The sequence below is a fragment of the Ursus arctos genome, unplaced genomic scaffold, assembly GCF_023065955.2.
Source record: "Ursus arctos isolate Adak ecotype North America unplaced genomic scaffold, UrsArc2.0 scaffold_22, whole genome shotgun sequence".
In the NCBI taxonomy this organism is placed as follows: Eukaryota; Metazoa; Chordata; class Mammalia; order Carnivora; family Ursidae; genus Ursus; species Ursus arctos.
Window position 1 is genome coordinate 45,706,536 of NW_026622897.1, and position 23,637 is coordinate 45,730,172.

General features: G+C 38.7%; 1 protein-coding gene across 15 annotated transcripts in view; it reads left to right on the forward strand.

Moving 5' to 3' along the window:
- The window catches only part of DLG2 (discs large MAGUK scaffold protein 2), a 1,327,559-nt gene that overhangs the window by 1,298,204 nt on the left and 5,718 nt on the right, over nucleotides 1-23,637 (forward strand). For 10 of the 15 annotated variants that reach the window (XM_057316878.1, XM_044390941.3, XM_044390943.3 and 7 more), the window contains 5 exons: nucleotides 3,166-3,265; nucleotides 14,860-14,910; nucleotides 15,862-15,963; nucleotides 18,574-18,746; nucleotides 20,881-20,990. In XM_057316878.1, coding sequence (XP_057172861.1) covers nucleotides 3,166-3,265; nucleotides 14,860-14,910; nucleotides 15,862-15,963; nucleotides 18,574-18,746; nucleotides 20,881-20,990 — 536 coding nt within the window. Of the gene's footprint in view, nucleotides 1-3,165; nucleotides 3,266-4,112; nucleotides 4,159-7,324; nucleotides 7,367-14,859; nucleotides 14,911-15,861; nucleotides 15,964-18,573; nucleotides 18,747-20,880; nucleotides 20,991-23,637 lie in introns of all 15 variants that reach the window. The other 5 variants (XM_048217415.2, XM_044390951.3, XM_044390948.3 and 2 more) reach the window with 2 other exon arrangements.

The window sequence follows — 23,637 nt, forward strand, 5'->3', positions numbered from 1 at the left end:
TAATATTTGCAAATTCAAATCCTGACTTTACCTCTCATCAACATATGACTCTGGACAAGTAGCAGAAGATTTGTACACTTCAGTTTCCTCATCTGTAACATGGGAATAATGATGATACCAACTCCTGAAGTTAGCGTGGAGATTAGCACATGTAGAGCTTTTAGAACCAAGTCTGGGGCATAATAAGTGCTCAATAAATGGTGGTTGTATCACTTTTGTACATAAGAACTCAAAGATTCAGGTCAATTCTTAGATACGCCAACTTGCCACTTGCCACATGTGATTGGTATTTTCAAAGTCGGTATTCAGAGAAGATTCCTGCCATGAGAGCATTAGATCAAGGCCTAAGATACAGCAGTGTAGAGAAAAAATAGCATTGATCAAGTATGATTAACAGAGCTGTAAACCAGCCTTCAGTTGCTTTAGAGCCATATGTTCTATAAATAGTAAAAGTGCTAATTTATTATTCTCACCTAACACTCATGTAACAGATTTTCCTTTTTTAAAAAATTGCCAACAACAGAAGCTTATATAATGGTATTATACATGTCTAATAAAAAAATAAAGACTAGTGTTAGAGCATTATAAACCACCTATAACCTCTTACATTTGAAATGTTTAGCTAAGGCCCTAAACGTGTGACTTTTAAGTCTATGAGTGTGAACAGAAGTTGTGATTTGGCTTTGTGTCCAAAATGTAAGGCCATTTAACCACCAATGATTCTATGACCTTCTCTTTCATTCCAATACAAAATGACTTTGGGTAATAAGACTAATACAATAGATAATTTTATTTTTGAGCAATTATTATGTATTTTCTGTTCTTTTAAAGATGTGGTGCTAAATATTATTACATCCCAATCAGATGACTCATGATACACAACATTTTCATACTTGGGAAATGTTAACACATAACAGATCCTTGCTTTGAAAAGAAAAAAGAATTAATCCCAGACAACACATATTCATTTTCCTTTGACCCCATGAGACAAATTAAATGATGTGGTTTGCATGTGGCCCCATTTTGGCCCTCAGACGCCTCCACACTGTCCATCTGTGTCTACATTTTCACCCCAGGCTTCACTCCTTTGGGCATTGTTTCATATTTGCATGAGAATTTGTAATTTTTTTTTTTGCATGACAAGTCATCCATGATGTTGAAGTTAAATGTCTAACATATCTTGCAATACACATGTCATTAATTCTTACATAATTTTTTCTTTTATTTTCAGTTACTGAAGTTTAAATATGCTTGAAAAGTAAAAGTGGCATGAAACTGGAGTGATGCAAGAATATTTAATGTTCCTTTAAGGAATTACCATTTTTTAGCTGGGAAAATTTAGGGGGCAGTTCGCAGCCTTGTCCTTGGACACAATCCTCAATGACAAGTTCTGACAAAACTATATTGAGCATAAGTGCTGTCAGCAGAGTAATAAATTCTGAAATAGTACTTCTTTTTACCGTGAGAATGTATATCTAATACTTGACATGTTACATATAAAATATGTTCCCTAATTTCAAAAATTATTAAATATTTGACTTATTGTTATTCTTAAAACCTTCTTAATGTGACATAAAAATTAAGCTCCACTGATTTTGGTGAAGTTCCTAGCACCCAAAAAAGTAATAAATTACTGAATGACAGCACCAACATTTTAGCACTTTAATGTTTCCTAAATAAACATGACCTCCAAAATGGATATCTGATACAGAAGCACATGAGTATATGAAGAAACTAAGTTATTTACACTATTTAGTCAAGCTTCAAACCCATAAGGGCATGCCACTGACTCCCACCCAATGGATAAATTATATATATCCAAACAGTGCTTTTCCTTCCAAGTAGTCACCCTGCTGGCCTTACATTTATTCCTACCAGCTGCCATTGCTAAGACTATTTTGGAATACCCCTTGTCAAATTACCTTCAGAGTCTTCGGCACATTCATTTTAATACCTACATGGTAAGAAATCTTGCTCTTTGGAGAGTGACTCTCAGAGCCAGTCAAATAAATATGGTAATCAAGCTGGTGAAACATATTTTTTAAATGATAAGTGAATATGAAATTACTAAGACTTGCAGAGCCTATAGCTTATAAAATGACTGTGAACACATTTCCCAAAGAAAAACCCCACAAAGCATTTACATAACAGCAACAGTGAGAATAAATGAAATTTTCTTAAGGAGTCTTCTAGGCAAGCAAATGAATAAGTTCTAATATATATCTTATCTTATGCATATCTGTATTACCTTTAATTCAGCCTCATTTAACCTCATGAAGTGGTTTACATTTTTAAGGACAGTCCTTCTTATAGTATTTTTTATCATGTCAGAATATAGACGAGTAACCATTACTTCTCCCTTGTTCGAGTGAATATCAAGTTAGTATCTTTTAACTATCAGATTTGGGTTGACAGTGTCCTAGCTATCACCAACTACCTGTGATATTAGCAAGGGACTCCGTCTGTCTGTGCCTCTGGTCCCCTGTTCCAGGATGAGGGGGTGGGGCTCATATGTCTTTAAAACCTCTTTTGAATAAATAATTATCGTAGATCTGTGTGTGATACTATAAATATCATATATCATAAATCTACACACTTCTCTGTGTGTTTTCAATTAAACCCAAGCCGAAGTAACTCACATTCAACTTACTAAAATGACATCCAGGCACCGATGTGTCTAGTATCTCTAAGACAGTCTTCTCTACCTGATGATAAAGATGACATCTGTATAGCATGTTATGCTTATCCTGCCTCACTTCAGTCTCACATCCTAAGAGCTGCTATCATTATCCTCCATTATGCAGATGAAGAAGATAGTGAGATTCAGAGAGATTCAGTTAGCTGTCTTAGGCGATGGACTAGCAAGTTGTAGAGCCAGGACAGAGGCTCTGGCTCTTTGGCTTCCAATTTAAGACTCTTCCTCCATCGTCATTTACCTGCAACCAGTCTTTTCATTAAGAGGCACTTTTTCCAAGGTGTCATCATCCAGAATTTACACTCCTCGAAAATAAAATCTGCCTTCAGGGAGCCTCTGGCACCTCTTTAGACTATCCACTTGCGTCACTACAGCTCTCTCTGCTTTTACAAACTAGTTGTTTTGTCAGCATGAGTGTGACAACAATTAGACGTCCCCTGTTTTTGCCCCATGCCTTTTCTCCTTCACAGTCATTCAATGACAAGCGTAAAAAGAGCTTCATCTTTTCACGAAAATTCCCATTCTACAAGAACAAGGAGCAGAGTGAGCAGGAAACCAGTGATCCTGAACGTAAGTAGATTCTCGAAGAGAATGTCACATGCAACACAAGAGAAAAAAATTCTTCACGGGCAACACGCATGATGTAGGCTTCCCCACGCCACACGCCTAGGCAAACAAACATGGTAGGCAGGCAGGTCAGGGCTTACTACTGTGACCAGTGTTTGGCTGCAGTCTGGATCCTTCCCTTGATGTGGCTTTTCTTTGCAGAATGCATTGGAGAGGGACTTCAGGAAGCTGGGACTTTGCTTCCAGTCAGCATCTTTCTGTGACCAGGGCTGGGTCTGGTTTGCCTTTTCTGTCATACAGCTCTCGAGGGCTTGAGACAAATTCTTTTCTGAACAGAAATATTGGATTCCATTGCCACGTGTATGTTTTTGAATTCTAGCTCATTGAGCGATTAAATTCTCTGTATTGATTTACAAGCCCTGTGTTTACACTTTCCCTCCCAGCAAATGTTAAGCACTCACTGAGCAGTGAGCTTGTATTTTTGGTGGATACTAAATCTAAGAATTTGTCTTGAAACTTGGGAGTGGAGCATTGTTCTGAGTGGTACATTTCTGTGGCAACTTTAACAGTGGGCAAAAATGGCATTTGGTGACTCTTCCTCTTTTGTTGTAACAATCTTCTGATTTTTTTTTTTTAACTCTCCATCTTTTAAGTTGCTTTACAAATCTTTGAGTCTCAGCCCAGGGAGTTTGGGGTTAAAGTTGTTTCAAAAGAAGAAAGAGTGGGATCCAGATTGCTTAGGCAACACGGTCTGTCATGGTAGTATCCATTTCAACTCCACTGACTTCTTCCTTCCTCTTCCGTGGCTGTTCTTCCTCTCTCATTGCTCTCTCTGGGGACTTCCATGCAGGACATCCCCGGATTAGGTGACGACGGTTATGGAACAAAGACTCTGAGTAAGTTCCCAGGAATGGTCACTGTAACTTTTCTTTTCTTTTCCTTTCCTTTTGAGTTTGGCTTTTGTTCCTTTTCTTGAGGGCCTTTCACTCCTAGCATGCACAAGATACGAGTTTTATGTTACCTAGCTGTGAATGCTCCTACAGAGTAATTTCAGCCGTTTTGTTCTGCATGTCAGCATTTAAAAGCAAAGTGTGTCAGGCACTGTAACTTCTGTTGCAGTTCACACCGTCCCTTTCTGACCATGTGATGTGGCCAACATGGTCATGATGCCAACCATGGCATCTCTTGCTCTGCAGCCTAACACCTCCCAGAGAGCAAGAAGCCATGTTGAAAGAAAGGGTGAGCTAAATGTTCTAGAACAAGAAAGCAGAAATGTACTTTACGTCCTTTCTTTTGCCTTGGTAGCCAGAAATATTTAATGAACTTGCCAACTTCCATAATTGGGTCATACTTTGCTAGTAGTAAAGGAGCTATTTTATGGTCAAAGGGAACATGCCTTCTCAAAAAATAACCATTAAGCTATTTGATCTTTCATGGATAATTCTTTGTTATTAACTATGATTGATTTTTTTTTTCTGACTTGCAGTGATCCTGCTTGAAACGTTTGTATGATAAAGTTTTAGATATGTATTAATATGTTTTTCTATCAGTCATTTATTAGCTGCATTACATATTCAGGTCTTCGTTTTATAGTATAGACTGCAAAATAAAGTATATTAAACCTTTAAATTTTCTAGTTATTAATGCCTTTAGTCTGTGTCTCATTGCACTGAGCAATAAAAATTAATAATCCTGTGTTAATATACTATGCTATGATTTTTCTTTCTTTAATACTAACTCCACTGTGTAGGCACCAATGACATAAGAAAAGTTTTGTGTCTTTTGCAACTGTATCACATGCTCATTTTTTTATTTATTTTGTTTTGTTTTAATTTAATAGCTATGGGCAATATTTTTAGAAGCTGTTCATTTCATTTGTATAAAACAAAAGAGCATTGAGCTGGACTTTGTTTTCAAGAGCTGTTTCTTAACCCTGTGTAATGATATGCTTCATCCTTCAGATTGTTAATTTGGACTTTTTTTTGGATATAGATAGATATAGAAAACAAAATCTGATCAAGAGTAACTACTGATCTTTTTAAAGATGAAAACTTTATCTTTGAGTCTCTCTATGGAATATGTCACGAAATTTTTCTTGAATTAGTGGCTGAAGTTCAAATATCGATTTCAACATTATCTGGATAGCATCAAGTACCACCAGTTTCTAGATTTTCAGTGGGGGCGGGGTGCGGAGGAGAAGCATTTTAATATATATATTGTGAATAAATGAACATCACTGAAAAGTAGTTGCTATTAGAATATCAAAAATATGAGTGATGACCTTTTAAATCCAGAATGTGCAAATGTTTGTTTTGCTTTTTAAATACTGAACAGATTTCACTAGGCAAAGTTATTTGCCAATTAACGCTATTGTTAACCATCATTTGAACTTTCACTGGAACATGTTTTCAATTTCTCTTTACCTACAAAATGGAAAAATTCTGTTATACAATATCTTGATACTAAGAGAGATTAGTTAAGTAAAACACTGCATAGATAGCAAAGCTTCATTCTCAGTTATTTTAAAAGTAACAAAACAAAAACAAAACAAAAAGCCCCTGTCATCTCCAATTCAAGGTACTTAAGAGAATCATGTCTATGAAGACAGACCATCGTTGGGTGTGTACCTTGTCTTTTTTTCAACAACAGAAAACAAACTTGCCCTGAGTCATTCGCACATCTTTCCCTAGTGTCCCTTTGCTCCTGTAAAGTGTGTGCCTAAATTACCAACACAAAGAGAAACGATTGTGTGATTTTAACCCATGTTTTGCTTTTCTCTAAAACTAATCCTTCCAGGATGCATTAACTCAATTGTGAGAATCCTTCCACAACATATACGTGCATCGCATCATCACATTGTTCACTTTAAAAGTATAATGTATTTGTCAATTACACCACAATAAAGCTAAAAAAAAAAAAAGACTACTGCAGCCAATTGGTGAGAATCTATAATATCAAATACATTTTAAAGCACTTTTTTACTATTAGAGAGAGAATAATGTTCTATATTCTTTTCCTTTTTCTAAAAATGTACAGTTGTCACTTTATAAAAGCCTGAAGTTACTGCTAATGAGCTTCAGAAATCAGTCATATATTCCTCATTTAATTAACCTGATATTCAAAGGACTTGATACGTTAACAAATTTATCATCTATAACTTAATACAGAGTACAAATGAAATGATTTTTGGAAATAAAAGCTCTAATTCTGACATACACATCCCTATTATGTTAGCTAAACTGTATTTTTTATGAAAAAAAAAAAACAATGTGAAATATCACTGTACAAGCCAGTTATTCCACAAGAATTAAAAGCATGCTTCATGCCAGGACCTGTGCCTGGTATCAGACCATTTACCCCCTGCATGTTTCATTCCTCCAGAACCTAATAGCTATCCAAGCAAGAATCTCAAAATAAAATCAGAAAATATTGAACTGATTCATAAACTATTTTTCAGTGACACGTTTCTTCCTCCAAGATTTTCTCCTCACTCACTGAAGCAGGAAAAGTCTTCAACCGTCCCTTTTCATCCTGAGAATTCGTTTAAGAAGTATTTACGTAGAAATAAATTTCACGGGGTCCCAGGGACCACCTGGCAATCTGAAATGCAGTATTTCCGCAGAATACCTACAGGCTAACACAGAGAAACAAAAAGCTTGTAAGCAAACAGTGCCTACACACCAGAAGCTTCAGGAAACATCCAGCTGAGACAGATGGACCCTTGTCACATGAAACTGGAAAATCAGGCCCATATGAACAGGGTAAAAAGTATGCAAAAAAAAAAGTGGTTAGATTGACATTCTCTATTTTTTTTTGTAACTAAAGGTACTTTCCTGTTTGCTAAAAAGAAGGCCTAGCAATCAAGTAGTAGCTTCCTGTAACATGGAGATAAAGTTTTCATCTTTTGTATCTTATCTGAGTTTTCTTAATGCCACCTCTTCTGCAGCCTTTCCCGTGCCCCCTGCTTACACTTGTAGTAGCCTTGCATGAGTGTTACTCCTTCACGTTCTGGCTGCTCTCCAGTGCTTGGTATTTCTTTAATTTGCTGTGCTGTTCTTGCAGAACATGTTTCTTCTAATGCCAGCGATAGCGAAAGTAGCTACCGTAAGTTACTGCTTTGGTTTGTGGTTCTTTTCTTTGCGATTGCTCCATTGCCTGTGGTGGTCATTTCCGATTTTTGCTCTTGTTGTGTTTTAATCGCTGCCCTTTATCATCTTCATCCAAAGCAAATGGCTTGAAATGAAACCGTCGTGTGATGTGGAAAGATACAAAAGGCACTAGAGCCGTCTGTGGATTCTTTTGTGATGTGTGCAAGCAGTAGCAGGCTTGCTGATAACCAGAAACAGTCCCAACCTCAGTCGGCTGTGGCCTCCTGATGCAGTTCTCCCAGAGAAGGGGGATGGGGGGAGTTCAATATGGCGGACTTGGACATTCTGCCCCCTAAAATAATTAAAACTCCCTGCAGGGTGGTTGAAAAGTCATCATGATTTTATTTTCCTTCTCATTTTGCCTTTTTCTTTCTGTTGCCAGCTTCCCTTTCCAAGAGAAATCTTGCAAAATTACGGTGTTCCTTTTAAATGGAGTGTAAACTTTTATATCTCTTCTCTCCTTGATTAATATTCTAAGGCAGATACTATGATATATCTAACTTTATATTTCTGATGGTTGGGAAGTGATGAAAAAGTTTCATCCTCTAATGGTGAAGGAACTCACTTTTTTTTTTTTAAGTGAACAAATCTTGGCTCAGAAAGCTTAACTTTCTGTAAAGGTAGGTAACTAAAAATTATTCCTGGTCTTTATCTTTGTTTGGTCACCTCAAGCCATTTGCTTAGTGTATAAAAATATTCACCAAGCACATCCCTTGGATGCATTCTTGTGGTTTCTTACCACCTACTTACTGGGTTTTGGTGACTACCGTAGGTACATATTACCATGGGGATCCTTACAGCTTCTATAACATTTATTTGTCCTACTTAGTGAAATGGGCTACTCAAAAAGTGATTACTGGGGATATTAGAAAAGTTCAGGCCCAATACAATTGACCCACAGCCACCATGACAGAAATTGGTTGGGATTTTTCCCCCCTTGAATAGCATATTAATTGAAAACTAAAAGAGTTTCTGTTTTTGTTCTTCCATTACAGCATGGTATTTTAAAATACCATGCCTTTTTTGTGGTAGAGTGCCAACTGGTATTCTTGGAATATGACAAATTCAATGTGGATTTTGAGAAAGGCTTCATAGAATCAGATTGGTAGCAAATAGAAAAAAAAGCGCAAAAGAGGAAAGGTGGCAGATGGAGGTAGGGGCCAGAGGAGGAAGATGAAACATAGTGCAGAATGAAATGGAAAAAAAAAAAGTGATGAGATACCCTTGATCAATCAAATAATATGAGAAGGACCTATCAAAGCACCAGTCAAATAATATGAGAAGCACCTGTCATTCTTCCTTAACAGAATGACAACAAGTCTTCTTGGTGACAGGAATCAAAGGGTTCTTATTCTCAACATGATCCTTCACATTTTCACATTCTTCACTCTTATAATTTTATGGTTATCTCAACTTGGCGAAACACCTGCCTCCCCTTCCCTTCATTTAATTTTAAAACAGAGACACCAGGCCAAGAAGAAGTGACCAAAGATTGCCTTCCTGACACGTGAGGTACCCTCAACTTAGTATAAGGAAAAATAGAACTTGTTTGTTGGGTTTCATGGGACCAATGGCCCTAGTTTCTTTAATATCCAGGTTTAAGTGTTGTGTTTCTATCCTGCAGACACAGGTACAGAAAGGGGAAACATCAGACCATGTTCTTTCGTTCCTTTTTATGGAATGCATATACAAAAACTACCTTTTCCTTGGAAATCCTTTTTAGTGGCCCCTCTTTTATCTTTCATGGGTAGGAATGTTCTTCCCAGAATCATTAAGTTAGAAAAACTGGGCCAAGGCTTTCAGCTGCTTACAGGGTTTTTGGTAGAGGTGTTTTAAGATGACATTAATAACTCTTCATTACCAAGTGGTGGGTGCACACAAATACTTACTGAGTGAATAAAGGAACCACTGGCAAGCAGCCTGAATTATCTATGAGAAGAGAGAAGAATTGAAACTGGACTCCATGACATTATGAGAGCAAATGTGGAGCCAGTAATCAGCATTGGTTTGGGTCTCATCTGAGGTTACCGATCAGCCACTCGGATTGCTTTCTTTATAAATGAATGAAAGTGAAAACAGCCTTTGTCATAGCTTAGAGGGAAAAAAATGGTATTTCTTTCCCCAGGATGGAAATACAAGGAATTATAGAGGAGTGTTTCTTTATTCGTTCAGCATGTACCATATACCATGCTCTCTTCAAAGGCACCATGAGACCCAGTATGAATCTCAACCAACTCTAGAACTCAGCACACACATAGTGGGGAGAGATACCAATAAACAAAAACAAAAATGCACCATGTGTAGCAGTTTCTACAGTAAAAGTCTGGTTCAAGAATAGTAGAGGCTTCAGAGATGATTTCAAAGATGATTTCAAAGCCTTTTGAGCTGAGCTTCGGAAAGATGAGGCATGTGCCAGCTAGATAGGTTGAGGAAGAAACTTTCCAGGCAGGGCAGTGGCATGAAAAAAGGCCCAGAGACTTGGAACAGACATGGTTTCCAGAAAATTGCCATTTTGAAATCAACAGAGGCTGCATTTTTCTATTGAATTCCTGAGTTTTGCTGTAATTATGACAAACTTCTATGTTTTATGAAAAGCAGTATAAACAAAGACTAAAAAGACCCTTTCCCACTGATGCCAGGTGTTATTTTTTACTCTTAGAACCATTCCATGTCTACTCTGGGACACAATGCTTTAAAAAATGGTCAGTGGTTAGAAACAAAGTCCCAGACCACTATGTCTCATACATAGCTCTAGAGGCACAATTCACATTGCATCCTTAAATTATGTGTTGTGACAAACTTAACTGAAAGCTTTATACATTTCCTGAGATACACACACACACACACACACACTTACACAAACCTCAATTTCTAATAAACATCTCATACCTTTCCTGCACCATCTCAAGATTATGAAATAGAATTTTTCAAAGTCCAACTACATCGAGCACTAGCTAAAATGCAGTTAATTACAGTGCATATTGTATAATTATGCAAAATACCCCCTCAAAACTATCTTAATTATGGACTAATTCCAGAGTTCTCTCTGTCAACAAAGTAGTACAGTGCAGGCTTGTATTTGTGTTTTTGTATCTTAGCTTTCAGATGTCCTTGTATTAGGACACAGTAATAAACCGTATAGATATAATGGAGACTGCAAATCTCTGCAGCTAGACCTTCCTTCCTCAAAACTCACAGAGTTCTTTATATCATGATGGGTATGGGGAACTGATGATTATCTTTCTAAGCTGTTGGTGTTCATCAGTTAAGTAAGAGTTTCAAAACATGAACCTTGAAGGAACGATCTGAGTGGAATTGAGTGCTGATAAGAGGAGACCCAAAACTTTTCCATTGGAATTTGTCAAAGTAATGCCCATATTCTTCTCCTTTCTTCACTGTCTTCAAGGATGGCCCTTGTATTTTCTCGAGTTCTCTAGCCTTTATAAAGCAATTTTTCATTATCTATTTTCTTACTTGGTTTCTGCAACAAAACTGAGATATGTCTCATGTTAATACTCCATTTTACAGATGAGGAAGCTGAAGCTCCAAGAGGCTGCACTATATGGTGGCACTCTGCCAGATTAATCGAGATATTTTGCTTCTGAATTCCCTACATTGTCACTCTTCCAGACAGTTTGTAATGCCAGCCTCCTCATGTTTTATCCAGTACTTTTCAACTATTCCATACCACCTATCAAATCAATACAAGCAGAAATATTTATATAGCCTTAACTGTGCACTAAGCCTGGTTTTAAGAGTTGTATGTACATTAACTGATTTAATCTTCTGAACATCCTATGGAGACAGTGAAACACTAATTCACTATGTGACCTTGAACCTCAGGCCTCTCCTATGTAAATTGAGTAGATTGAGTGAGAGCACAGATGGCAAGCAGATCTGAACCAAGATCCCAGCTCTGACCAGTGGGTAATAGCTGCCAGAAGAATTGTTTTGGAGAGTATGGAGGCCGGATTGAGGCCCAGCTGTAATGTAGGCAGTGATCAATCTGTGGTGCCCACCAACGGCATAGAATGGGGGATTGACACCACGTGCTACAAATTCACCATCTATGAACACCATGATCTCCAAGCCCTTTCTTAGAGCTAACATTCTGTGCCTGTAAGAACCTAATTTCTTCTTAAGAATCACCCATCACCCAATGCAGGCACTGAACAATACATTTAGAACATTAAATGTACTGCCCTGGGCTTCCCTTCCCTTCTCTCTCTTTTCTAGTTTCCAAAAATTCCTAAAGAACACCAAGTTGCTTTTCTCTATCATCTGAACGTATGGGGGTCTTCCTCTGAATCCTCCCTATTGTGACTTGCTTCCAGTTCAGACAGGGTCTCGTGGAGACTGTTGGCAGAGGCTTCTGCTAACTCTCCCACAGCTGCAGCTGTCTGCACCCAGCACTGTGCTGCTCTCCCACTTCCAGCCATGCACTTGCCAAAACAAGACCAAGCAATAATTTGTACCTTTTTGTCAGCTGTTATTTCTAAGTGCCAACACCTCCTGAGCAAAAAATAGAAAAACTACGAAGGATGACTCTTGTATGGAGATGACACAGCAGCATTAAAAAAAAAAAAAAACCACAAAAAAAAAAAAAAAACAGTAGGTGCTTACAGATGGAGCCCCTTCTGGCCTCCCAATGACTCGGCCCTGGGTTCAGCTCCTATCTCTGCCACCCATTCTTTGTTCATTGGTAAGGTCTGCCCCTACATCCCAACCCCATCAGAAAATTCTCCATCTCTTGCCATCTACTCAGCAAGGAGTCAAAAAAGACGTGGTTTTAAATCTTGACTCCACTACTTCCTGACTGAGAAAACAAGCCCCATTAACACCTCTTAGCCTCAGCTCCTTCATCTGTAAAGTGGGGATCATCAGAGCACCTACCTCAACAGAAATGACTATGAGAAACAGAAAGCAATGGATGTGAAAGCCCTTTACAGCCATACAGACATGAATTATCTTTCCTTCTTGCTGTGGCTTTTTTTCCCTCCTCCTCTTAGTCTCCTTCACTTTACCCATAGGGCATTTCATTCCCGAACTTGAAAGTAAAAATTGGCTTAAGGTGCTGAGATCACAGCTATGATATAATCCCATCCACCACAGCTCCCCTGCGGGTCAGATACCCCTAACACAGTACCTGACTGTCACAGGGTCTTTAGAGAAGTGGGGTGGGCCTTGACATAAGGATGCTGCCACTGCGATCTGCCAGTCTTCCTGCTCTGAACAAGAACCAGTGCCTTTTCTAAGTTAGAAAGTAAACCCAAAAGCAATGGATAAACAAAAGAACTACAGAACTCTCCAACAAAGTTAACCAAAGCTATGTTGCTTTGTCCTAGTTTTCTGACTCACAAATGAAGCATACTGTCACCAAATATCTTATTTAAGGTTTGCCTTTAGAATAGCCCATCAGAATGATTTGTAAGGACATTGGAAAAAGATTCCTATGGGAACATGACGTGTTATATTTATTTAGAGAAAACCACACTTCCCAAAGTGAAAGCATACAGACAGAAACACAAAGGAAAACCTATCTTTGGCCTCATTACTCATCCCATTTCCTACCACTAAAATCAGAATGCAAATTCATAGACATTTCTCTATGTTAAGCACTGGGGACACCATGGTAAATGAAAGCCAGTCCTCGCCTTTATGGAGTCTCCAGTCTAGTAGAGAGGCATAAGTGTCTCCTGATGTTTAAAACCTTTGTTAGCCTGTGCTCAGGATTCTTAGTCAGTCCATAAAGGTTTCCCTGTGAAGTTAGTCAAACACTACAGTACTAGTCAGCCATGTTTCTACCCCTAAAGCTATACTTTGTCCCCAGCCATTTCCATGCTTACCTTCTGAGTTCCTATGACCTCTACATATCTCGGGCTTTAGATAACTGGATCTTAGCCGTCAGTCATCTTCATTATTTTTTGGCCTAGACTCTGTAAATTTCAGCTGTTTAGTTTATTAAAAGGGAAATATATTTTCCCAAATTAAAAAAAAAAGCCAAAACCAATTGTGAATCCGACTCCTCACATACTAAACCCCTGCCCAGATGAAAGAAAAGTCCCTGAACATTCTTGGAGCAGCCATGAGTAGATGTCACTGAGAAGGAACATCAAGACTCATTCTCTATGCCATGAGGAAGTAGCTTAGCCTAGCAGGGCCATTCTCAGAGTAAGCCTGTGTTAAGGGTGAGGAGAGTTGTGACTTGGGCCTGGGGCCATTTCTCACACTTGAAAAAGTAAGACACTCACCCTACCCCATGCCAGCTACCTGGTCTCCGGGGAAGACATCTGTACTTCACAGCTTTATCCATATATTGCCTCATGTCCCCAAATTCGTTCTCATGATCAAAACTGTCTGTAATATTAACACCTTTTATGAAATTAACTCACCTTTCCTGGTACTACCTGTTAAAGGAGGAGCACATTGGCAGATGGAATGGTTTTCAAGGGGGATGAGCAGAGAAAGCAACAAGTTGTGTTGACCTTTGGTTTCATGAAATACTACCTCCTATAACACTGCTCTGTAGAACAGCATACAGGAAGTCCTTTCCAATACCCCTAAGCTATTTCCCTACCAAAACACAGTCAGTCCTGGACCTAATGCAAAGAAAGAGTAGATCCTCTGAGTTCCCAGCTGAATCAGGCTAATCTTGTGCCCAGTTCATGAGCTGGGTAAAAGAGATGTTTGAAAAAGTAATTGCCTAAAACCAATTAACTTACCATGTTTATCTGTTGACTGGAGGCCCTCTGTGAATCAGGCTTGTAGTAAATGTCACTGGAGGGGCTGACACTTTTACTGCATTGTCTTCCTCAGTTCTCTTTCCAAAGTTTGAAGGCTAGATTTAGCAGCAATTCTGATCAGTGATTTAGGGTCCTCCTCAAATTTTTTATCTTCTTGAACTGACCAAGCATTTTCCTGATGAGTTAACATTAGAATAAAATCTCCAGTGTCCTGTGGTATATGCTGATGAAGTTTTTGTAACATAAATGAACCAAGCAGACACTTGCTTTTGGACAATGTGCTTCTTTGGGGAATAAAATAGAAGATGAAATAAAAGGTCCAGAAATTCGGAATGATGTGGCAGCAAACTATGGGATGGACCCTCTCCTTGAACTGAATGGTTTCATTTTAAGTGTAAGTAATAGGGGCTCCACTTCTCAGTGTCAGACAGAAGGCAGTCTCATAGGTCACTGCCCTGCTGAATTGCAAGTAGCTAGCCTCTCGTCATGACTTACAGTTATAACCATCGAGAACCTGATACTATCATAGTGCTAAAGAGTTTTATGAGGATGGAGGGATTTGGGGAATGACTCAAGGAGAGCGAGCAAGAAAAATGAACCCTGAACTGTGTCTGTTTCCTGTGTTTCAGAGCAGGGCTTGTAGCTGGGATCTGTGGGATATGACTGGTTATTAGTTCACTGTAATTTTCCTTTCTTCTCTTCTCAGGAGGGCAAGAAGACTTCATTCTTTCTTATGAGCCTGTCACAAGGCAGGAAAGTAAGTTTCCCAGCATGCTCTGTTTCCTGATTTCCAGGCCATATCAGCTGACACCGTTAAGGACTAAGGAGGATAAACTCTGCTATACCCCACTGTCCCCAGACCAGACTCTGCTCTGTCTTTGGCACGAACAACTTACCTGCTAAGCATGGGCAGGGTCAGCTCCCAGGAGAAAGGGGTAGCCCTCCAGATGAGTGGTCCTGAGTGGAAGGAGCACCGGCAAATCATTAAAGAACCCCACGCACAGGACAAATGAATAAAATCTCCTGGGAGACGGATACCTCAGTATTGAGAAAGGTTTTCTAGCAGATCTGTCCTAAAATACAAGCCATCCTCTGGGCTGCTTCATTTCTTTCTCTGGGAGGCATTTATACAGAGGCTAATGGCTATTGACAAGGATATTTCAGAGGAGATTCAAGCATCGGAGGAAGAGTTGTACCAAATGGATTTTAGAGTTCCTTCTACCTTCCTGTTACAAAGGAATTGGGAAAACCCTAGCAGAGAATAGGGAGCATTTTGATCTAAGGAAAAGAAATTATAAAAACATAAGGTGTCATTATACTAACAATTACTTCTTAAAGTCATTATCTAAACAATGGCCAGATAGCTGCTTTGGAATCTTTTTTCTCCCACTCAATTGACTAAATTCAGCAGTTGTTTTGACATTGTGTAGGCATAACCTAAGAGTAAGCAAAACCCCTCCAAACGTTTCTTTTCACTGAAAGACACTGCAGTTGCTTTTTCCTACTGGTAAATTCCAGAAAGTAGGCACAGCCAACATACCGAGGGTTGAACATCAATTTCTCCTGCTGGACTGTATGGGCAACCAATGAAGTAACACCCTCACTGGTTCTGTTTGGTAATTCGCCTTAAGACTCACCTAGGCAGAGCAGTTGTGCAATCCTGTCCACGTCTTTCCCCTCATTTGCATCTTCCCTTCCCTCTCTGCAGTAAACTATACCCGGCCAGTGATTATCCTGGGCCCCATGAAGGATCGGATCAATGACGACTTGATATCTGAATTCCCGGACAAATTTGGCTCCTGTGTGCCTCGTAAGTATCCTTTCTCTTTTTGCTAGAAGAAAGGCTCCCCTCCTTTGAGATGATAAAGTGTAATTCTGTTCCTCAATGGTCTCTCCAGTGATTCAAAAACTATCAGTTACCTATTACCCAAACATTTTTTTTTAATCTGAGCATCTTATTTAATTTTCTCTGCTTAACACTTTCATCAGTGCTGCTGTGTATTGTTTTCTATTTAGTGAGCATACTATTTTCTCCAAACTAACTGTGGTCCCCCAGAAGGCAGGATGAATCCTTTCTCTGTAACTCATAGCCTTTAAAATAGCATAGAATTATTGATAGGCATCAGGATGTTCTTACAAATTGATTGAAATGCCACTGAAGCATCTTTTCCCATAGAATAAGAGAGATCAGAGACAAAGCCACATATTAAAAATCATCTCAGATGACTTAGGGCCACATGTCAATCCCAAAACAAAACAGCCTTTTCCATGGGTGATGACAGTGCTGGGATTTGAGATGATGAAGACAAGAAGGCGTATAAAACTTTCATCTATCCTCTAGGCCATCACAGATTTTAATCTGCTCTCTTGTCCTGATGGACGATCACCCAGTCTCCTGGTCCCACTGAGTGTAGCCCCATAAGAGTCTATCGGCTCTGCCTCCCATGCATACCACACCTTCCTATTCACCCCTTACTCCCATGGCATCGCACAAAAATGCGTGGAGGCCTTCTGCTTCTGGTGTGTGTGTGTGTGTGTGTGTGTGTGTGTGTGTGTGTTTAAACAGACACACACCCCCCAACTCCGAGGAAATTTCAATTGAGCTCTTAAATCTATCCCAACAAATACTTCTTTCTCAATGGATATTTTTGAAGCTTTATGCTTTCAGGTGTCTCCTACATTCAGCACTGCAGATGTCACCCAGAATACCTAGGAATAGCAGGAATCACATGTGTGCAAGTACAGAAACAGAGGGGAACTAGGGTGATTGCTGTAGCTCATGAAACGGTTCCCAGCAAGGACTCTGGAAAGAGATCCTGCCGAAGAACCTATCTTGAGAAAGACTCCAGACAGAAATGATCAAGTCAAACCCTTCTCCATTCATAGCAGTCTCCAGTGCTTTCCTCCACTTTGGAAAGAAAAAAACCCAGACAGTCCTTAATTGCCATTCCCACTTTCCCCTCCACCTTGAACTTTTTCTTTTGTTTTAATTAATAGCACTATTTTATGATACTCAATATATGTTCATTGTACAAAACCTGGAAAATGCTAAAAAGAAAGTTCAGCGAGAAAATAAAAAATATACAGACTTTCAGAGTATCCAGAGATAAATCATTGTTAATATTTTCCTAGATTTTCACCTATTCCTTCTTTTCTTCATTTTCTCCTCTGATTGGGTACATATTGGATACATAGAATTTTTTTGGCTTAACGTTATTTCAATTTTTATGTAAATATTTTAAATGACTATTACATCATAATCATTCCTCATTTATGGGTATTTTGGGTTGTCTCTCCTTTTCACTCTAACGAATTATAATTGAAGTATAATTTAATCATGTGATAATTATTATTTTTAATTTATAAATTAATATAATGAACATCTTTAAGGATAAAACTTTATCTGAAGCTTTGATAATTTTTTTAAGATAGATTCCTAGGAAAAGAGTATCGAGTGAAAGATTGGAAATATTTTAACATCTTTTATTTATACTGATAGGATTGCTTTCTCTTCTCTTCTTACTAAGAGCTTCAGTCATCTCTAACCATGGTTAGAGTTGATGACTTCTAGTCCCACCTTACCTGTAAAGATCTCATTTCACATCTTTCAAATCCCCGAATATATTTTTACTGTTTGTCCTTTTTTTCCTCCTGTTTATGACACATTTTCTTGCTGTTTTGCTTGTCCCATAATCTTTTATTGCGTACTGACATTGTGACAGTACGTTATTGAGACCCTGGATTTGGTTATCTTTCTTTATAGAACATTATGTTTTTGTTCTGGCTGGTAATAATTTACTGGCAAATCAGCTTCTTCAGTTCTGACTTGGTTTTACACTTTGTGAAGGTGGGTCTAGAATAAAACTAGAGTAACCTTCTAAACTGTAGCCCTTCCACTCAGTCACTTAAGCAACTGACTCTTGAATGTTGGCTCACCTCATGATCTCAGGGTTGTGAGATCCAGCCCCACATTGGGCTCCTTGCTAGACATGGAACCTGCCCCTCCCCCTGCCTCCCTCTCTAAAAACATATAAAATAAAATGTTAAATTGTAGCCTTTCCATGTTCTCAACCAAATACCCAGTTCTACTGTAGAGTCTCCTAGCACTAAATAACCTCTAGACCGTCCACTTGGAAATGGAGGTGGAGTGAAGGTAGAGTTCCCCTCGTGTGTTTCTCCAGTCTTAAGGTCACAGCCCTGGGCTGCCTGTTGTCTGATGCCTGACAATGGCTGTTCCCTACACCTTGTCAAGTTTTGTAGTTGCTTACAGTGGAAGGCTAACGGGTACCTCTTACTATGTAATGGTCCTCCATATTACATATTTTTGTATATCTATGTTGAGGGTATGGTGAAGAGAAGAGGTGTACAGGCTGTCTATGAATATAAATTACCTTAATTTTATTATTTTTGTTTTATAAAGATACTACGAGGCCGAAGCGCGAGTATGAGGTGGATGGCAGAGACTATCACTTTGTCATTTCCAGAGAGCAAATGGAGAAAGATATCCAAGAGCACAAGTTTATAGAAGCTGGCCAGTACAATGACAACTTATATGGAACCAGTGTGCAGTCTGTGAGATTCGTAGCAGAAAGGGTATGTCCACCAATCATCTTATACCTCCCCTAAAGAAGGTTCCTGGGTGACAAACTGCATTTTTTGTCATTACTCTTTCCCGATTGCAGTTGTAAATTTTGATTAAATATTCCTTTTAAGACCTCTAAGCTGAGAATGACTTTAGACCAAGGTCATTAATCTTTGTTCTAATCTCAATAAGGTATGTATGCTGACCAACTTGTGGGGAGGTGGGGGTTATAAACCTAAAGGCACTTAACAGCTTGAAGTTCATGGAGATTCACTTTGTCCTTAACTCACTTATCTTTGGCCCCAGTAAACAACATTGAATTTATTAAGGAAGCTTTATTGCTCTCAGTTGTTTAAATCAGGGTCCTCAATTCTTTTTGTTAGCAGGAGTTACATTTTATCTCCCTGAAGACTTTGTACCCACATAATGGAGGGTAGATAGATGAAGAGACTAGGGCCTAGCCTACAGCTGACAGAAATTCCAGCTTAGAGGAGGTGTGAACACTGCCATTCCCTTCCCGTTGATAATTTCAAGGGCGTGGAAAAGAAGAGAATGTTCAAGAGAGAACAGGATAGGAAGGCACTTGAGTGTGGCTTTAAGATCTGCCTATAGAGAGATCCTGATCTCCTGTCAATACAGAGGACCAATTTCATGGGAGAAAAGACAAGAGTTAAGAGTCAATCCTATTTGTTATATAATTAATATTTGTTGGGTTGATTTGATGTGATTTGACATAGCCTTTTGATGTACTGGTAAAAAATTAGAAAAAAAAACTTTTAATGTCTATCTGAGAATACAGTAAGCTGCATCTCTTCCTTTCTCTCAAAAGTTAGGTTCTGTGAGCTGTATCATGTTGTTTCAAATCAGTTTCCTCGATGATTGCATCTATTCTCCCCTTTGAACATGTAAATATAACCTAATATAAGTTATGTACTGGACAGTGAATAATCAAACAGCATTTAGACATTCTGTTTAGCTGTTGCGTTTCACAGAGAGCAAACTTGGAATTTATGGCTTAAGTGATATAGGGTTTGAACCATTTTAGTATGTTTCTCCTATAAGAGCTCAAGTATTCACTAGAGTCTCTTTGTTTTCACGTGGGCATTATAGAAAGTTTTTAATCCCTATTATTCATTTAGGACTGTTTCTATCTGTACAATATGCTTTTTCTCTTCTTTTCTAAAGTTCTTCTGGCCTCAGGGTAATGAGGCCATTTCTCCCCAGGAGTTAGAATATGATGTTTGCCAAATGTATCTACTTTTCCTGAAATACTTTACAAAGCAACTCCTTGCTCTGAGCACTCATTGCAGCGGAAGCCCAGTTAAATGAGGTGTGCTATATGTAATAGGGTTTTCATGTAACAAACAAATTTACATACACTGTGCCATACACTCTCTCAGCACTTGAGATGTAATATTGAAGGAAACTCTTTTTGTATCCATCCTCAGCTACGCAGGACTGAGCATATCCAGAGCAGGATACATATAAGCACTCAACAAATATTTATGGAATTGTTCCAAATGCACGTGATTACCACTCCTCCAGATTTAACATTGGTCAGGGTGAGACAATGAGGTGTCTATTTATTCCAACAGACAATTCTGTCAGTGTTCAAGACTTGGGTTTGAGTTCTTCTAGCACTGAGACTAAGCAAGTTACATATTATTTCTAAGCCTTAGTCTTATCTTCTATAAAATGTGGCTGATAATACCTACCTCATAGATTTGGGGATTTCTTGTTGACAGTTATCTTCAGAGATAGTTTAGAGAGCTTCATGAGTGTGGACCCAATCACATTACATAAGGCTACATATCTTCTTTGTGCAAAATGTCAGGTATTTATTTAAGAAAATTAAGCTGAGGTAAGACATGTAAATTCTCTATCGCAGTGGCAGGCACTTAGTAAGGGAGTAATAAATACGAGTTATCAAAAGCATTCAGTGGTGACCCTGAATATCGACTTTTTTTTATGCTTTGAAATGATCCTTTGTCAACCTTTAGAAATTCAGTACCCTTTACTTTCCTCGAAAAACACACTTCCATTTTTTTGTTTTGTTTTGTTTTGTTTTGTTTTGTTTGTTTGTTTTGGTTGGATTATGATCACTCTTTCTGGATTAACTCCATATTTTTCTTCTCTTTCTACCAGGGCAAACACTGTATACTTGACGTGTCAGGAAATGCTATCAAGCGGTTGCAAGTTGCCCAGCTCTATCCCATTGCCATCTTCATTAAGCCCAAATCTCTGGAACCTCTGATGTAAGTGGAGGACTCGGGAGGCTGTCCATGTGATATAGCCAAGTGCTGACAGCTCTCGGTCATAAGTGCTTAGAAGTCAGAAGTGCCATTGTTGATTTTTTGAAGCATTTCCTTTTTGAAAAAATATATGAAAGTGTATTTGAACCACTAGAGACCTGATGTCAGTAATTCCCTAACGTCTTCACTAATGTTTCTTGATTTTTATGTTCATTTCACAAGTTGTTTTGTATGTGTGTGTTCGTGTGTGTTTTGTTTTGTTTTTTGTTTTGTTTTGTTTTGTTTTGTTTTGTTTTGTTTTGTTGTTATGAAGGTAGTTGGTTTGGTTTGGTTTTCAGATGATAGGAAGCAATCATCTTTGCTTGTCTTTTTCTTCTGAAAGCAGCTCCATTAGTAAATCTTTTTAAACAAGTGGGTTTTTGTAGACGGAGCAGACAATATTTTAGACTCTTTCTATTGACATCTTATTTAGTTCTAGCATAGAATTCTTCTGTTCCTTAATGAAAACCTCATGTATGTAGACCGCTATCCTTGGTGACATGGCAGTAACACATCTATAACTTAAACCAACAGCTCCATACCAGCGCACGTTTATGAATAAGGCAAAAATGTAGGACTCGGATTTTTTTGTGGTTCTTTTTATTTTTCAGAGGACTTGCAAAATAGCTTCCTTTAAAAATCACTAAACAAATTGGTTAAATATTCACAACCAACTATAAAGTAACATATTTTCAGTGGCAATTTGTTAGAAATTGTTGGCATTGCTTTCTAGACACCTCCCATACAAACATTAGGCTGCAGTAGCCGAAAAGCAGGGACTTGAAAACTGGTCAGGCTAGATTTGGTTTTTCTCTTTCCCTTCCCCTTTCCCTTCGTCTGATCAGTTATGTCCCCGCAGGCAAATTGCTTGACCTCCCTGAGATTTAGTTCCTCTCCTTTAAACTAGGCACATTAATAATACCTACCTCACAGATGGTATAAAGGTTAAACATGATCATGAATACAAAGCTCCCCGTATGGTCTTTGGCATATAGTAATCACTCAATAAAAAGTAGCTACAATAAGTGCAAAAAAATTCAAGTTACTTCATTATAAAAAGAAGAAAACTATTTTATCATCACAAAGCACGTTAAGTACCTTTTTCCAAGAGGTCACAAGAGATAATGCTGGTGTGTCTATTGGCAAGAGCTTTGCTCAAACGTGCCTCCATTTGGGCCTCAAGATCTTAGAGCGTTTGACAGGGTTCAGAAGCGAGCCACAGAATACTGGAAAACAATGTACATGGAAAAACCAAAGAGAAGGAAATTACTTAATCCCGGAGATGAAATAGTTACTTGCAGACGGGATCAGCCTTGTTCCACGTCTTGTCTAGGAGTGAAAAAACAGAGCAAGCTGCAACAGCTTGAATTGCAGCCTAAGAGAATTAAGTTAAATACATAGTCAGTCTCTGGGGAAATTGCCAGAGAGGTGTCTTAAAAGCAGAACATGTTCCCATAAATAAAAGATGGACAAAGGTTCTTACCAGGATGAAAAAATAAAATCAAGAGGTCACTGACAGTACCTTCTGCCCTGAGAATTTAGGTGTTAAATTATAATGTCAAGCAGCTTTGCCGAGAGTTGGCACATGGAAAAAATTATGTGTTGATGATAAAATACTGGTTCTTGATAGTATTATCCCTGAGAGCATGCTTGAAATCTCTCCTCATCTATGATACGATGTTGGGTAGTGCACAGAGTAAATTAAGCAACCACAAATTTCATTACGTAAAAGTGATTTATAATCTGTAAAGAGCCTCATAAATATTATTAGCAATGCTAAGATGAAGAAGAAGAATAGAAAAATGGCCCTCACCTCCTGGGAACAGCATCTTAAAGGCCTGTTTCAGAAACAGAAGAATAAGTTTTCACATCATAAATACTCAGGGGGATAAATGGCTTCCCAGGGAAGTGAGGCCTGAGGGAGACACAGCAGTTGTACATTTGCTTCAGTGTGATATTGGGAGACATTCCCATCTGGTGCTCAGTAGGAGAAGGTCTCCTTCCTTCCACAACTATGAGATGACTTATTTAGTTTTGCCTCAGGGCGCTGTCACAGCCACTTGTCACCAAGGAAAATTAAACCTACCGATGGCTGGATTCCACAATGAGTACCGTGAATCTGACATAATTTGCTGCAGCCATATTCATGAGTCTCGAGTGCAATAATGGTGACATTCAAACTAATGGGATCTTATTATTAAATGCTGGGTGTTTACTTTCCAGTTCCCTCTTTTCCAAGGGTTTTACTTCAGGAGCAAAGCTGGCATGAATTGCCCATTCCCCGGGGGAGGAGTGAATGCTAGGTCAACTGGAACAAAAGCATGGCAGCTGTCACATTTAGGCATTGATACATCATCACACACATTATTTCTCAAGTGCATCATCCACATCAAACCACAGAGCTTATTAGCACATACATAGCTGACTCTTCAGAGGAGCATAAAATCAAGGCTGTGGATAAAAGGGATATTCTTTTCACAGTGTGCCACCGCGTGACCTCTGTTCCTCACCCCCACCCCATGGCAGTGGGAAGGTTTCCCCTGTCTCTTGACCTTGCCAACCCCAATCTGCTTTTACCTTCTTGCTCCCACGGTGGCCCATGTTTTCTTCT